This window comes from Lonchura striata, chromosome 2 (genome assembly GCF_046129695.1).
Source record: "Lonchura striata isolate bLonStr1 chromosome 2, bLonStr1.mat, whole genome shotgun sequence".
Classification (NCBI taxonomy): Eukaryota; Metazoa; Chordata; class Aves; order Passeriformes; family Estrildidae; genus Lonchura; species Lonchura striata.
In genome coordinates, this window is record NC_134604.1 from 31,861,637 (window position 1) to 31,876,130 (window position 14,494).

At 39.9% G+C, this 14,494-nt stretch overlaps 1 protein-coding gene across 1 annotated transcript in view; it reads right to left on the reverse strand.

Moving 5' to 3' along the window:
- Positions 1–4,905: 4,905 nt before the first annotated feature.
- GUCY2F (guanylate cyclase 2F, retinal) overlaps positions 4,906–14,494 on the reverse strand; it is a 34,782-nt gene continuing 25,193 nt past the window's right edge. Inside the window, exons 15-18 of the mRNA XM_021533990.2 lie at positions 12,983–13,081; positions 11,597–11,691; positions 10,480–10,565; positions 4,906–4,990 (exon numbers count right to left, since the gene is read on the reverse strand). Coding sequence (XP_021389665.2) covers positions 4,906–4,990; positions 10,480–10,565; positions 11,597–11,691; positions 12,983–13,081 — 365 coding nt within the window. The remainder of the gene's footprint in view (positions 4,991–10,479; positions 10,566–11,596; positions 11,692–12,982; positions 13,082–14,494) is intronic.

Sequence of the window (14,494 nt, forward strand, 5' to 3'; positions counted from 1 at the left end):
AAAAACTTGGAAGAATAAGGGCTCAACACCAAAACTATTTGACTTTGAGGAAGTGTGCTCTGCCTCTAGGAAGTGCCTACAGGCCAAATGTTGACCCTCTACAGAAAACTTTTTACCCACAAGGAGGCTTATTTATGGGCAAGTGTCTCAAAGACCACTTGGAGACTGGATGGGAAAAGAGTGATGGGTTTTAGGCTTTGCACTGCTTCAGTGATGCTCTCTTCATTCCCTCACCTCCAATTTTGCAGGGAAAAAAAAAATATATTTTATTAGTACTACTCAGCTAATGGATCTGCATTTCAGTTTTGCAATATCTTGGCATTCCATTTTTATCTGGCTTTGGGATGAGAAGCATAACATGTTTTAGATATCCTGTATATATGTGTGTATAAAGCAGAAGAAAAGAGTTCTTGCAATTTAGATCTGGATTTGCAAATACGACATACTTTGACATTTTGAGCAGAATCTCATTTTGGCATTTGAAACAAATATTGATTCATACCAAACTGTTTCAATTCAAAACTGTTATTTCATTTTGAAAATAGAATTAAATTGGCATTTGCAGCTGAAATGTCAATTTGAAAGAAAATATTTCAGCTTAAGTTGACAATACAGGAAGAGAACATTTTGATTCAAAATTTCTGTGGGGGAGTAAAAATATTCTTTGTTGTTGTCCAAAACATTTTTTTCTCAACTGCACTCATTTTCATTAAACCAGGCCTTCCCACAATAACAACAGGAAAACAACTACTTAATATAAAACAGTTGAACCATTCTAGCACTTGGCATTATTGGTTGAATCCAGGCCAAAGGGCAGCTGGACTTGTTAGTGCTGCCATGCAGACCTAGCTAAAATATTCTTTGAGTTCACCCTTGTGACAGTTGCTTATGAAGAGTGGGAACTAGCATCATTATCACCCACACTTTCATCCTCAGTGCACCCCTCCCAAAAACACACACATATACAGCTCTGAGATGGTGCCCAGTTTCACAAGAGATGATGGTCAGGATTCATCTGCCTGCTCAGGTTCACCCTCTGCAAAATTTAGGAGGCTTCATTAATTATACTGCTTTGGGCCAGCTGGGAACTAAATGGAGAGTGTGAGTTCTGCTGGATTGGCTTCAAGGTGTCCCTCCTGATCTTACTCGTTCTTGGCCATGTTCTTCTTAGATTTCATCCTCTCCAAAACTTATTTCTCCTTCATGCTTCACAGCTCTTTGCTTTCTTAGTGTCCTCTTTGTATCCCTCAGGACAGATTTCAATTTCCTGGTCAGTACATCTGGCCAGCTGCAAAACAGAAAAGAGGAGTTAGCAGCTTTGCTCACCAAGGCATGACTTTTAATTTAGCATCATTTTGTGTCAGCCAAAGCAGAAATGTTAAATGATGGAGTTGAAGTGGGTCTTTTGCCACAATATTTCAAAAGATCATTAAACCCAGGTTCTGGACCACCATCTGATGGTGGGTACAAATTCATTATAACATAATGAGATTCTCAGAGACAAAATAAACACCAAGGACTTGTAAGAGACCAGAAGCTCAGCAAATGACAGGACTTCAGGAAGGTCTCAAATATACAGCTACCCTGTCATGGATAAAGCAGCATATGGATAAGATTTACTGCATATAATAGAAGAAAATATTATTCCAATTGTTTTAAACCAGAAAGAGATAAATGCTAATCCCTACTAATAACACCATTGCTATTATATAGAGATTAGAAAGATATAGTTAATAAATAGTTGTATATATACATAAATGTATGGTTTAAACTGTACACACCATCATTGTGTACAATGAATGTGCGATTACTTTAGAATAGAAATATATGTTAAAAACCAAGTGCATGAAGCAGGTGTCCTGTAGAAATAATACAAAAGGTAATGTTTTAAAACTAAAACAGAATAGATTTAGACTAGATATAAGGAAGAATTTTTTTTATTATGAGGATGCTCATTGTAAGGGGGATTGGACTAAATGACCTTGAAAGGTCCCTTCCAACCCAAGCTATCCTGTGATTATATGATCTTATCTGCTGGTCAGCTGCACCTTGCTAGCCAATGGTTTGGTCAGCAAGCTGCAATTATTTGGGTATTTCCTGAACAAGAAAGAGTGCCAGGGGATCTCCTGTCACTCAGCTGAGTTAATAGGATGAGGGGTCAGGATGCAAGGAGAGTCAAATCCTTTGAGGAACAAAAACTAAACCGAAACAAAACAAAACAAAACAAAACAAAACAAAACAAAACAAACAAACAAAAAAAAAAACCAAAAAACCACCACCAAAAACAAAACCAAAAAAAAACCAAAAAAACACACCCCTAAACAAACAACAACAACAACAAGAGAAAATAACTTGAAAAATTGAGCCTCAGTACTTTTAGGTAATCCCAGGCTGGTGCTTTTGTCCATGCAGGATACACCACCTGTATGCTTACACAGCTAGAAGTCAGCAGAGAGCAGTACAGATTGTACCAACATTCACATACAATGGGCCCCTCCACAAATACAGCCACTAACAATCACATGGGTGAAATCTCACCTCTGAGAACTCCACAATGAATTCTGACTGGCTTGCATGGGGTCTAAGTCTCATCTACAGGCATGAATCCTAGGGAGTCACTGACCTCTCTGTGACACAGTTCTCTGTTGTGTTTTGAAGTTAAAGGGAGAAATCCCTTTCTCCTTTTCAGAAGTATTGTAAGATGCTAGGGATGGATTCATCTGCCTGAGGATATTGTCCAGCAGCATTTGCTGCCATGGTTTCCCCTACATAGTCTTCAGCTGTTGTTTAATCTACCAACCTTACACAAGTGTCTGTGACAGCCATGGTGCTCTGGGCTGAATCCCACTTGCATGCGTAGGTTAGAAGGTCCATGTTAAACCCACAGACCCTACCAGAGGACAAAAGATAAGGGTCACTAATGATATAGCCCAGAGATTTATCTTCAGGTAACTGAAGGTGTGCTCTGGTGTTCCTCATGTTTTGCTGAGTGTTTTTATCAAGATCCAGTCATAATTATCCCTTCTCTTTGAAATCAAGAATACATCAAGGACAGCAGAGTCCACAGGACTTTAACTTTTCAAGGTTAAAAGATTGACTCTTAAGCAGGAGAAGCAGAGTCTTGATCTTCCTCTAGACTCCAGGCCAGATGAATACTCCAAAGTACATAATTACTCCAAGATGGGGATCCCTATTGTACTGCAGCAAGAACCCTGTGGGACTGTGAGCATTTTAGGGTCACAGACTAAAAGGACCATAAACTGGGTGAATGGACTATAGATGACTACATCTGAGATCCTTGTACAGTGTTTCTTTATTGACACCAAAGAAAAACAAGGTTATTGGCAACATAGTCCGTTTCATTAGAAGCATCTAAAATTAGCTGGAAACATAACTAAACCACCAAGAAGGCATGTGGGAGTAAGTGGCTGTTGAGGACTTAATTGCCTCTATTGAAAGCTTTCTGCACACAAGAAATATTGAACTAGGACCATTGAAAAAGTATGAATGTTTTATTGATTTTTCTGCTATTTCTAATGGGTTAAGCCAAGATGCCTAATGAGTACCTTCTGTTCTCCATAATATATACTGCTGATCAGCCTGCTTCAGTGTGCAAGTCTGTGTCTGTGGGTTATAGATGCACTAAATACTTCTATAATACTATATGTACAGGTTTTGCCAAGAGGGCTGACCCAAGTGTGAGATCCTCTTTGTCTCTGGCCTTGGAGCATTAGCTGGTACTCTTAGGTGTAAATCAGCAGGGTGGTTTTCTGTGCCTCAGAACTTGTATTTAGCAGTGAGTGAGTGGGTGTTCACATATGGTAGTGCTTATGCAGGTCTCTTCAGATTGTGTCCCATATTCAGATTTTTTTTTTTTTTTTCATGAGGATTTTCTGCCTTTAGGTCCTTGATAGGGAGAACTTCAGACAAAAAATTAAATATTGGTTAAGAGAGACAAAGGAGCCTGGTAGCACACCCTGAATCTTTAAAAGATGTGTTTGGGAAGAAGGAGAACAGCCAAAAGTTACCTGCTGGGTTTTATCCTTTTTAGAAAATTGGATGGAGTTTTAGCCTTCATAGCAATCTATCAGACTGATATGGTGTATCTTAGGGGTTTATCTAGGTACTCTGAGTTTTCATCCACCTCTCCTTTGTTAGGGGAGTGGAAATGAAATGCATATTAGCCCAGAGGAGTTGAGCACAAGCATTACTGCTGTTTTTAGAGGTATTATCAAAAATCCCAGCTCATACATCATTTTCAGGAGACATCACACTTGTGCAAGTGTGGCTGTGCATGCTCCTATGCCAGCCTTGCTCTGATAACACCTACTTGATCAGGTCATGCTGTCATATTCCACGTGACTTCCAAATTCCACTCAAACCTTAAATCCATTATCTCTTGTACCCACCAGTACCATAATGATGAATATCAAAGCTGCATCCTCTTACTGTCATGAGGTATGCAATTACACTAGGCAGGAGATGTCCATTACACAAAAGCAACTGTAGGCAATTTGGATTTTTGCAGGCTTGAACTCTAGTTTTATGACTGTATTTACCATGTACTGGGCTCTTCCTGGCACCATGAACATCAACATAGAGTGGATTGATAGCACACTGCAGATAAATGTAGTAATAATCAATGTCTTTCAGGAATTAATAGGATACTAGATATAAATTCAGTAGGAATCACCCAACAAGGCTACAGCTTTGCTGCTGTTCCAAGCACCTCTTGAATGAGACACGATGGAATAATAACACATACTAAAAAAATAAAAAGGAGAAAAGCAGAAGGAAAGGGGGGAGAAAAGACACTAAAACCAGTAAAATGCAAACAAATAACACACAAGCAGACACTAAACAGCAGATCTACATGGGGACTGTCCTACAGCTACTACCTCAGATCTAGGCTCTTTTGCCAAGGAGTTTTTCAGCTTTCCTCCTTTTGAACTCTGCAATTTCTTCTGGGAGTAACCCATGAGCTCTATACCTGCAGTGAACAGGTAGGCCATTAGAGAAAGAACCAGTTCAGTTTCATCTGAAATAAAGAACAGACTGTAATGGGGACTAAAGAAAAGGTAAGTGTCTTCTGGTGAGATAAAGGAAAACAAATATGGGTCCTGGCTCTGGCTTTATTAATTCTCCTCTTGTACCACTCAACTTACTGCAAAGGATGAGGTCAGCTAATTAAATTTTAAGTGTCCAGAGGGCTCTTGGCACTCTTAGTCACTTCTGCCAGGACAAAATGAATGACTTTGTTGATTGAGGAGTACAAACTATATCAAGGCTGTTTCCAGAATCAATTAAATAAGATGAATCCTGGGAGAATTATTCCATTATTACACTGATCCTTGCCCACATTCATTAAAGGGAGAAAGCGAACAAAACAGCAGTGAAGATCTTCCAGTGAAGTTTAGTTCCTGCTTCAGTGCCTTTTGGTCTTCCAGGGATGTAGCTTTTAGAAGCTCTCAGCTCACTAAGGTGTGAGCTGGCAGAAATCCTATTTAACAGTCCCTAGAAAAAGCCAGTTGCCTCTGAATGCTGAACACAAATTTAACAGCCTTTCCTGAAGGAGAGTAGAGTAAAATTTCAGGTATTTGACCAGCTCTGCTCTACAAATGGAAATGCCAAGACAAGCTGTCCTCCCATGCCTTATCTAAATTCTTTTCTATGGGAACATGTTTCTTCTTAGAAACATTGATCCTTGTTTATAAACTTCCTCAAGAGTGATGGTGTCTTTAGGGCTGGGTTCCAAGGACAGGGAAGCCAGGAGGATGTAATCCTGATGGGTTCAATGAGGAATAACTTCTTCTGGGAATCTACAGCTCAAGTGAGATTTAGCTCCCTGATATTTTTTTATCTGCAATAGAGATGTCTCCATGTAATCCAAATATCTTGGGCTCTATTCTGAGACAGTGGAGGGAAGCTGGTGCTGCTGGTCCACAGCAGGAGTTTATCCCAAAGAAGAAAAAGATCAACATCAAGAAATGTCTGTTTCTCTGCACTGACTCTTTAAAGACACACAAGGTGACCAGATTAGATGGAGGCAAAAAACTTTTAATAAGATTAAATCCTGCCTGCTGGAGGGAGAAAATGAATCTTTGTGTCTAGACCCTTTATGGAAGCAGTAACAAAATTCAGCCACACCATGGGTGAGCATCAGGGGTTTCGTTTTGGAGTCCACCCAGCAGGACTTCATGCACAGGGCAGTGGAGAAGGCTGCTGCACAACAGTGCAGCAGGTTGTGATCCACTGAAGGTGAAGGCCTGACCAGGGTATTTGATGATCAAGCACAGTATTAGAGTATTAGACTGCCTGAGATTCACCTCCAGACACTGCTCACACAAGTATAAAATGTTTGACAGTGACTTGACTTTCAACCACTACACAACAGAAAAAGAAAGATCCAGTGTAAACAGAACCTGCACATTTCCTGAACTCACAAATGTCTGAGCAACTGGAGAGGTCTAATTCTGCATTATCCATCCCAGCCTTAGGCAAAAACCGTCTTTTTGGAGACAGCTGTTATTTTTCCAAGGTCCTCTCTTCCCATCACCTTGTTTGCAAAACCAGCAGAGAAAATCTGTGAAGTTCTGACTTCACTTCCTTCCTGAACACTGAATTTAGGGTTTCTTGCTATTAGCACAAATTATGTAATATTCCAGTCAACTCTCCCAGAAACTTCAGCTTGCTCAGGAAGAGCTTGTTTAAATATGAAAGCTGGTGCAATCACATCACAAGTCAGACAGTCTTGTTGAAAGGGAGATGAGTCACCAACATTCATTCCCTTTCTCATCCTCCATCAGATTTCAGAAACAAGTCTTCTTTCTCATTGTCATTATGCCACAGCCATGATCAGAATACTTCTTTGCCTTCATTTTGCTGTTGTGTTAGGTGGTCAGAAATAGTTTGAAAAGAAGGGATTGAGTGTGAAGCAAAATACATCTGTCCTGACATTGTATAAGGGCCTATGAGACAGAGGATGCTTTGATTTCCTTTAATAGCTCTTGTTAAATGTTATATAAAATTTATTTAGGAAATATTTTTATGCTATTGTATAATTCCTTCTATGGGAAGACAACAAGAGTTTTTCACTTCACTGCTGTTTGGTCCACAAGCTCTTTTAGTTTTGATTTAAAAGTGCATTTGACAGATAGGAGCCCAGTGGAAATGCTTTCAGTTTTCTCCTCAGAAAGACACATCAGCAGCATTAGCAACACTAGAGACTCTCTACAGTTCCATCCTACAAGGGTGCTCCAACACAGACAAAGCAATGACAACCTTGTACTGGGTAGAAGTAAAAATCATTTTGTCCTAATGATTGTCTTTTTCCTGGCTTATAAAAAGATGTTTCTCACTTGGGGTTGGTAGATGGATTCTTTGAGCATCCTTCACTGTTTCTCACCCATTTATCTTCAAACAAGGATCTCAGTGCTTCCTCCAGGGCTGATCCTCATGCATGTGAGGATGAGAGGGCCCCAAGACTCTCACCTATTCCTGGCTGCATCTTCAGTGTTCAGTGGTGTTGCACATCAGGTTGCACTTATCACTGTGACTACCTATCACTGTGAAGACCTATCAACCCTTCTGGACTTAAGACTTAATGAATTCATACAAGGTAAGGGATTTGGGTTTATGTCAAAAAATCAAAAACTTTCATATGCTCTTTACCTTGGCATTGGGTTAATGGTTAAAAGCCTTTGAGAGGATTGACAATATGTATCTTTGCTGAATTGTATTAATTTTTCTCCCCAGTTAACTTTCCATAAATAATTTAAAGGGAAACTTTCTGAATAAAACTACCTGCTGGGATAGAGGACTTCTGATGCTTTCAAACACTGTATTCAGTATCAAAGAAAATAGTTTCTGATCCAGGATGGTAAATGTTGGAAATTCAGAAGACCAAGAATCTCCTTGGAATGGCAAAAGAAAATCAGCCTGGCTCTCGGTTTTGTTTTGTTTAGGTGTTGAGGTGTGGCTTTTTTTTGGTTTTTGGTTTTGGGGTTTTTTTTTGGGTTTTTGTTTGTTTGTTTTGGGGTTTTTTTGTTTTCTTTGTTGTTGGTTTGGTTTGGTTTGGTTTGGTTGGTTGGTTGGGGTTTTTTTCTTTCTGAATTTCATTAGCCATTGAATTTTTCCTAGGGTTAGATATTTTTTCAGTGCTTTGCAAAACACATCTGAGATTTAGACCAGGTCAGGCTTGCGTCTGGTAGTTTTGTATAACCTCTTATCCTTCATGCTTTTTTGGACAAGATGGCTGCTCCACTGGAGTTGAAAAGATGCTGCCTGTCCCAAAGCATCACAGGATGCCAGCTTCAAATATCCCATGCTTATATACTCACAACTTTGTGCTTTTGCCTTGTCATATAATTCAGACCCACAGATAGTCACCTGGTGACACCACAAAGAAATTTCACAGCCTTCCTTTAAATCTATCTGACTGAAATCTCAAAACAATGTCTATTCTACAGGTAGTTTGCTGCTTGACTGCTTGGCACACTTGGTTTTGCTGTCTCTTAATTCTGTTACACCTTCTCTATGTCCAGTCTGCCATTACTTCCTGTGGCAGTACCAGGTGTATGTGTAGAAATCTGCCCTGAAGCAAGGGAAGGTCTAGAGAGGCTATAGAACTGTCCTGCACTGTTCTGTGTCATGCAAAGTTAACCCAAAATTCCCATGAAAACCAGGTAAAACTGAGATTTGATCAGACAAAGAAAGAAGGACTTATCCTTTGAACAGGAACTTCAAAAACTTCCATCCATAGGATCAGACCCTTAAATCTATGGCCCACAGGTTTGCAATTCCATAGCATGGACATAAGACCAAGCACAATGTAGTAACTTTCACTTAGTAGGAAACACCTCTCAGCATGGCCACCACAACTGCCCACCTGTAGATGTTTAGGCTACCCAAGTCACAATATAAAGCAAGAGATAAAATCAAGTGCTCATAGACCTCATGGTGAGGGAATACCCAAGAGAAGATAAGTTGCCTCAGGACAGAGTGAAACTATGAGTAGAAGAGGAATTTATTCAGTATTTCCTTCTTCAGCTCAAAAGCCTACAAATAAAGAATTCCCTATGGAATTTTACGAGGCAGTGACTTGAAATGACCATATTGGCCAGCTAGAAATAACTTTCTGCTTCTTGATTTTGTGCCAAAACATGAATCATCAAGATAAGGTTGGAAAGCAGGACATAATGTCTAATACCTATCTGGTAACAGCACAGGCTATGCCTCAGGCAGTTCTCCAAATATTTGCTCTCCTTCAACATCCAGTTGCTTTTTTCTGTAACTTGACATTTGGCCTATGGGATATAAGTTTCATTTTGCCCCCTCACTAGGACAAATACGGTTTTGTGTAACTTTAATTTTTTCCACTGATTACTGTCAAAAATCACTCAACTGCTGCGTGACCTGTGGGGACAGAGATACTGCAAAAGAAGAAGGAAGATTTGGGCCTTGGGACAAGAGTAGTTCACCTCTGTCTTTGCAGTGTTAAGGGTGGACTCTTCAGAGGCTACACATGGATGTGCAAGATCCTCTGATCCTGAGTATATGGGGAAATTTTTTATTTACTAAGAGGGAATGGGGCCATATGTAGAACAATATTGAGCAGGAGAAGTCAGAGCTACATTAAAACAGACCATGTTTGCTGTCAGACACCGATCTCTGAAGTAGTTACTTTAGGACCTCAACAAAACAGGAGTCTTGCAAGGGCCAAATGAACCAGACCCTTAGCAAGTATTTCTCTTTATTGTCTTGTCTATAAAGGGAGTCAAGGCTGACTGCTTTTAATGTGGGTGACCATGCTGTTCTTGTCAAACAAATCAAATTCCTGGTTTTTATGTCCTGACCACTACATCCTTTCCAGGCACACAGCAGGTGACATCTGAACAGGGAGTACTTTGTTTGTGAAGTCAGGCATTACAAAGCTACAAATGACTTAATGAAGGCAGCATCATTAAATCTTTGATTGCATAACAGTGCCATAAATTTGTAACACAAAGCTTTCTTATTCTTCTGTTAGAATGAACGGGAAGAAATGTATTTATACATTGAATGAGGCTGATGTTTTCAGCAGGAATTTGATGGAAAGGGAGAAAAGTCTTGAGTGTCTCCCATACACTGATGACACCCGAGACCTGAAAGTGTCCCTACCTGTGTTTCTCTTATATGCACACAGAGCAGGAAGGAGATTTGGGGAGGAACTCTCAAGTTCTCTCTCAAGTTCACTCTCCAAGTGATTATAGGGGAGAAGCAGGAAGTTTCCATGTCACTTCTTGGGAACTGTGAATAAGGAGAGATGCTGAAAGAATCTCATCCTTTCTGAGTCCCAGTACTATGCCTGAACATGTAAGTCACAGAGGAACAGGATATAGATTTTGCAAACAGATAACATGGACAGGCAGATATTCAGCCTGTGAACTCCAAAAGAGATGTTTTAATGAATGTCTTGGACAGTGATGAAGTCATACTCACCCTGGCTTTATTTCAGGAGGTTTAGGTAAGGGCTTCTGGAAGCCTTTTTTCCCAACCAGCCAATATGTCTCTTCTACTCCTTTACCCTAAAATAAAACCAAAAATCCAAATAAAAAGCTGCTTTCTGACTGCCCTCTGCTTGATATATAATTTTTCTCTCTAGGTTTCTCTGGCTTCATACATATCCAGAGATAGACCATGCCTAGAAATCTTGAGCTGTCCTTCAGAATAGCTCAGGGATTATTTGAGTTTGACTTTCCTGAAAGAGGATATTCATTATCCTTGTTCCAACTGTCATTTACAAATTACCCGCATTGATCTGGGTCATTGAAACTACACGGCTGAACAGAAATTGGAAACTACAGGATCACTAATCATCTTATTTGTCAGCACTAGCATTATTAATTGAGAGATTCTGCAACTCATTCTGAAGTGAGTATCAGAATAACTTTCTCTCCCACCACTGATAATTTAGCTTGTAAGGTGTGATGCATCTGATGAACCTGTTTGAGAGTCAATCACCCTTAACCGAAGAAGGGGAGGAAAACCAATAATCATCTTCACATATACTAGACTCTGAAAGTACTTCAGGATAATAATTTCCTGGAAGGCCAATTTATCCCCACTAACTATGCAAATGTTTCTTTCCATTGACTAGACCTGGAATATTTACCCCAGATCTCCACTTGCAGACATATGAACTTGTATGATTCCACTTGGATGAAATTGCTGAGGGACCTGAGGCCATATTCAGACATTTTATTCTAGGCATTTAAGGCAAGCAAAGCTTTTGCTTCTGACTGTTGACTGTGTAAAGGTAGAAGTGATGTTTGAATTATTTAGTACTGCCTTGTTTGGACATTGAAAAGTAGCAGCTTCTGTCAAGGGTGGACTAAATAAACTACTATATAAATACTTCTATCCAGCATATACAGCTGATTTCTTGATCCCACGTCCTTCAATAACTACTTAATGTATTGAAACAAATGAAAGGGAAAATTTTGGAAGGATTCAGCTGAAGATTGGTGTATGAAGGCCAAAAAAGATATTAATATGAAAATTCCTCAAGCAAGATGACTCCCCTGTGAAGTGCTTCACACAACTCTGGCCTTCTTACCCTCAGTTCTGTTTTTCCCCTGGGTATGATTTCATAGCCTTCATTCAGACTCCGAAGTGTATCCACTGTACTTTGGCTGACATGAATTCTGTAAGCTGAGAACAGAGAACAAAGCAGCTGGATCATTGCACTGCACACAGACTGTGAATTTCCCACTGCTTCATCCTGACAAGGAAAAGGGCTCCAAAGCAGGAGTGCTGCAATTCAGGTGTGTGGCTGGTGGAGCTGTGTGCTGCTCCTCTATGTAGACTTTAATGCTGACTGATGGATTCTTCCAGGCAGGGCTGTAAAGAGTGCAGGGGGAGAGGAGATCTATTCTGGGGGCTTCCCAGAGAAGGATACCAAACACATTCAGTGTAGAAGTCCATCTCTTCATAAAGATGGTAACTGGTTTTCCAGTAACATTGTCAACTAGATTTCTGTTTTATCTATTGCCACAGTATAACTAGAGAATGAAAAAGAAATGGAAAATAGCCAACTGTCCTGCTCCAGACACCCAACATAATTTGAAAGCTGGGATGAAGAGCAGAGAGATGGAGTTTGCAAGGGAACATAAAGAAAATGTGGCTATGCATGTAGATATGTCTGTATTTTTTGTAATTTATTCCACCCAGAGCTGCCATTTAGTCTATGAACAAAAAGGGCAAAGGTGGAGAACTTTATTGCATTCCCATCTTCCCCAGATTGTTTTACAGCCACTGCTGGAACTCACTGAAATTTTTTATTGTTCTGCTTGTGTGAACAAGCCAGGAAATATTTCTAAAAAATTTCCCCAAAATAGTTTTTCTTGTTGAGCTTTGATTTCAATTTTGTCAATCACATTGTCTTCCCCTTTGAAGGATGGGGTATGAGCTGATTAATTTTTTTTCCATAATAATAAGAAAGAAAAACATCAGTTTGAATATGTGGAGGAAGATCATATAGCTATGAGCTACATTCCATGAGAGATTAAGCTACAATTTTCCTATTTATCTTTATGCATTTCTATTAATGTGGAGCAATGTTCCTGCACCTGCAGTGCTCCTGCTGTCTGCAGTCTCAGTGGGACTTTCCATGACCATGGGTATGATGGAAGCAGTGCCTTCCTGTCTTTCAACCCTTGCTTTGTAATGGTCATGAAAGGTAAATGCATTATTTTACTGTGCAAGAACCCTCTGAATTGAGGGTTCTTAGCACTGACTGAAAGCAAGATCCAAACCATACTGGGAGAAAATAGGACAAGATTCCTGTTGATTTGGGTTGATGGGATTGGAGTCAGAGAACTGCAGCTGGAAGGCAGGGTCCTAAAGGCTGACCTAAAACAGCAAAACTGGTGCCCTCTCCTTCAGGCTGCTTTGAATTCTACCATTAGACTTTCCCCTTTCTCTGGCTGTCCCAAATACTCACGCAGGCCTGTGGACTCCATTCTTGATGCCGTGTTCACCGTGTCTCCGAAGAGGCAGTACCGTGGCATGGTCAGCCCCACCACGCCGGCCACACAAGGCCCTGAAAGACACGGCAGCTGTCTTACCTGGATGGCCCTGCATAAATCTAGGGGTTCACTGACCAACAAATCTCATCTTCTCCTCTGATACTCAAAAAACCTATTGGGAATACAGAAGAAGGTTTTCTAAAGATCTCATTGGCCTTGGTGCTTGCTGCAATCAGTCAAAAGTTAAGCATTGCTCTGGATTTCATGCTGGTGTTTCATGTCTGAGAAAGGTCCTGTGTGGTAGGCCCTCAGTTCACCATCATCTGGAAGAAATTTGTCCAGAGTTCATGTAAACTCAAGGACAATCATAATCTCATTTTAAAAAGGTCTTTTTCCATGTGAGAAAAATAAAGTTCATATCCTGTGACATGCCCTGTAACCCATTGAAACAGGATTAAAAATCAGCCTTGGGAGTCCAGAGGTGCTGGCAGCACTCTGGACCACCCTGTGTCCCATCCTTGGAAAAGAAGACAGTGTCTGATGGCCTGTCTGGCCAAAAGTTCTTTTTTCCCTCTTTCTCATTCTTTATACAAGATCTATTCACTTCCTAAGTAGCTTCTAAAGAATCATTGCCAAGTTGTCAGGCAGAGGTATGTATGTAGGCACAGCGTGATCATGCACAGACTGGGAGATAAAATGTGTGGAAGCCAAACAGCACAGACAATTTTCATCTGGGGCATTTGACTTAGTTAATGTTTAGACTGCCCTCTGAAAGAGGAGATGCTAAATTTTATTGCCTACAACAGAAAATATCAGGCCTGCAAAATAAGTGCAAAAATAAAAACAAAAAGCAATGTGATAAGGTGTGGGGCTTCCTGCAGACAAAAGATAGGACTCTATTTTCCATCAGAGACATTTATGAGATGTGCCTTTTCAGGCTTTGCCTGCCTTTTCAATGTCATGATCCTCTGAGTGAAGATTTAGTACAACTGATATCTAGGAAATCTTTCTCCATGCAAGACTACAAGAGATGTGAATACTGTACATCATCAACAGTCCTAACATCATGCTATAGATTAGAGTTTTCATATTGTAAAAAGGTTATAGGTTAAAATGTTTGGTTTAAAACAGTAAAAATATAAATAGTAGCAATTGTGGCCTAATTTAGAAGTGATCAGTTACTTTGTTCAGTACAATGCAATTTTATGCTGATTTTAGTGTTTTTTTAAAAAATTGATCTTTCATATAGTTTTCAGATCTATCTTAAGGACAATGAAAATCCATTGCTGAAAGCTATGGGGAACTTCACAAGAACCTCTCTTGCTGTGACCTCTGAAAAGTTGTTGCTGCCCAAAGGTGCCGGATTTTAAAATACTTAATGAGGATGCAAACTCAGAGGTAAGACAGATATTAGCTCCTGCCTGATGAATCATTGCTTGATAAAATATTTTTAAAAAAGAGTGAGGAAGAATGGTTCATACAAAAAA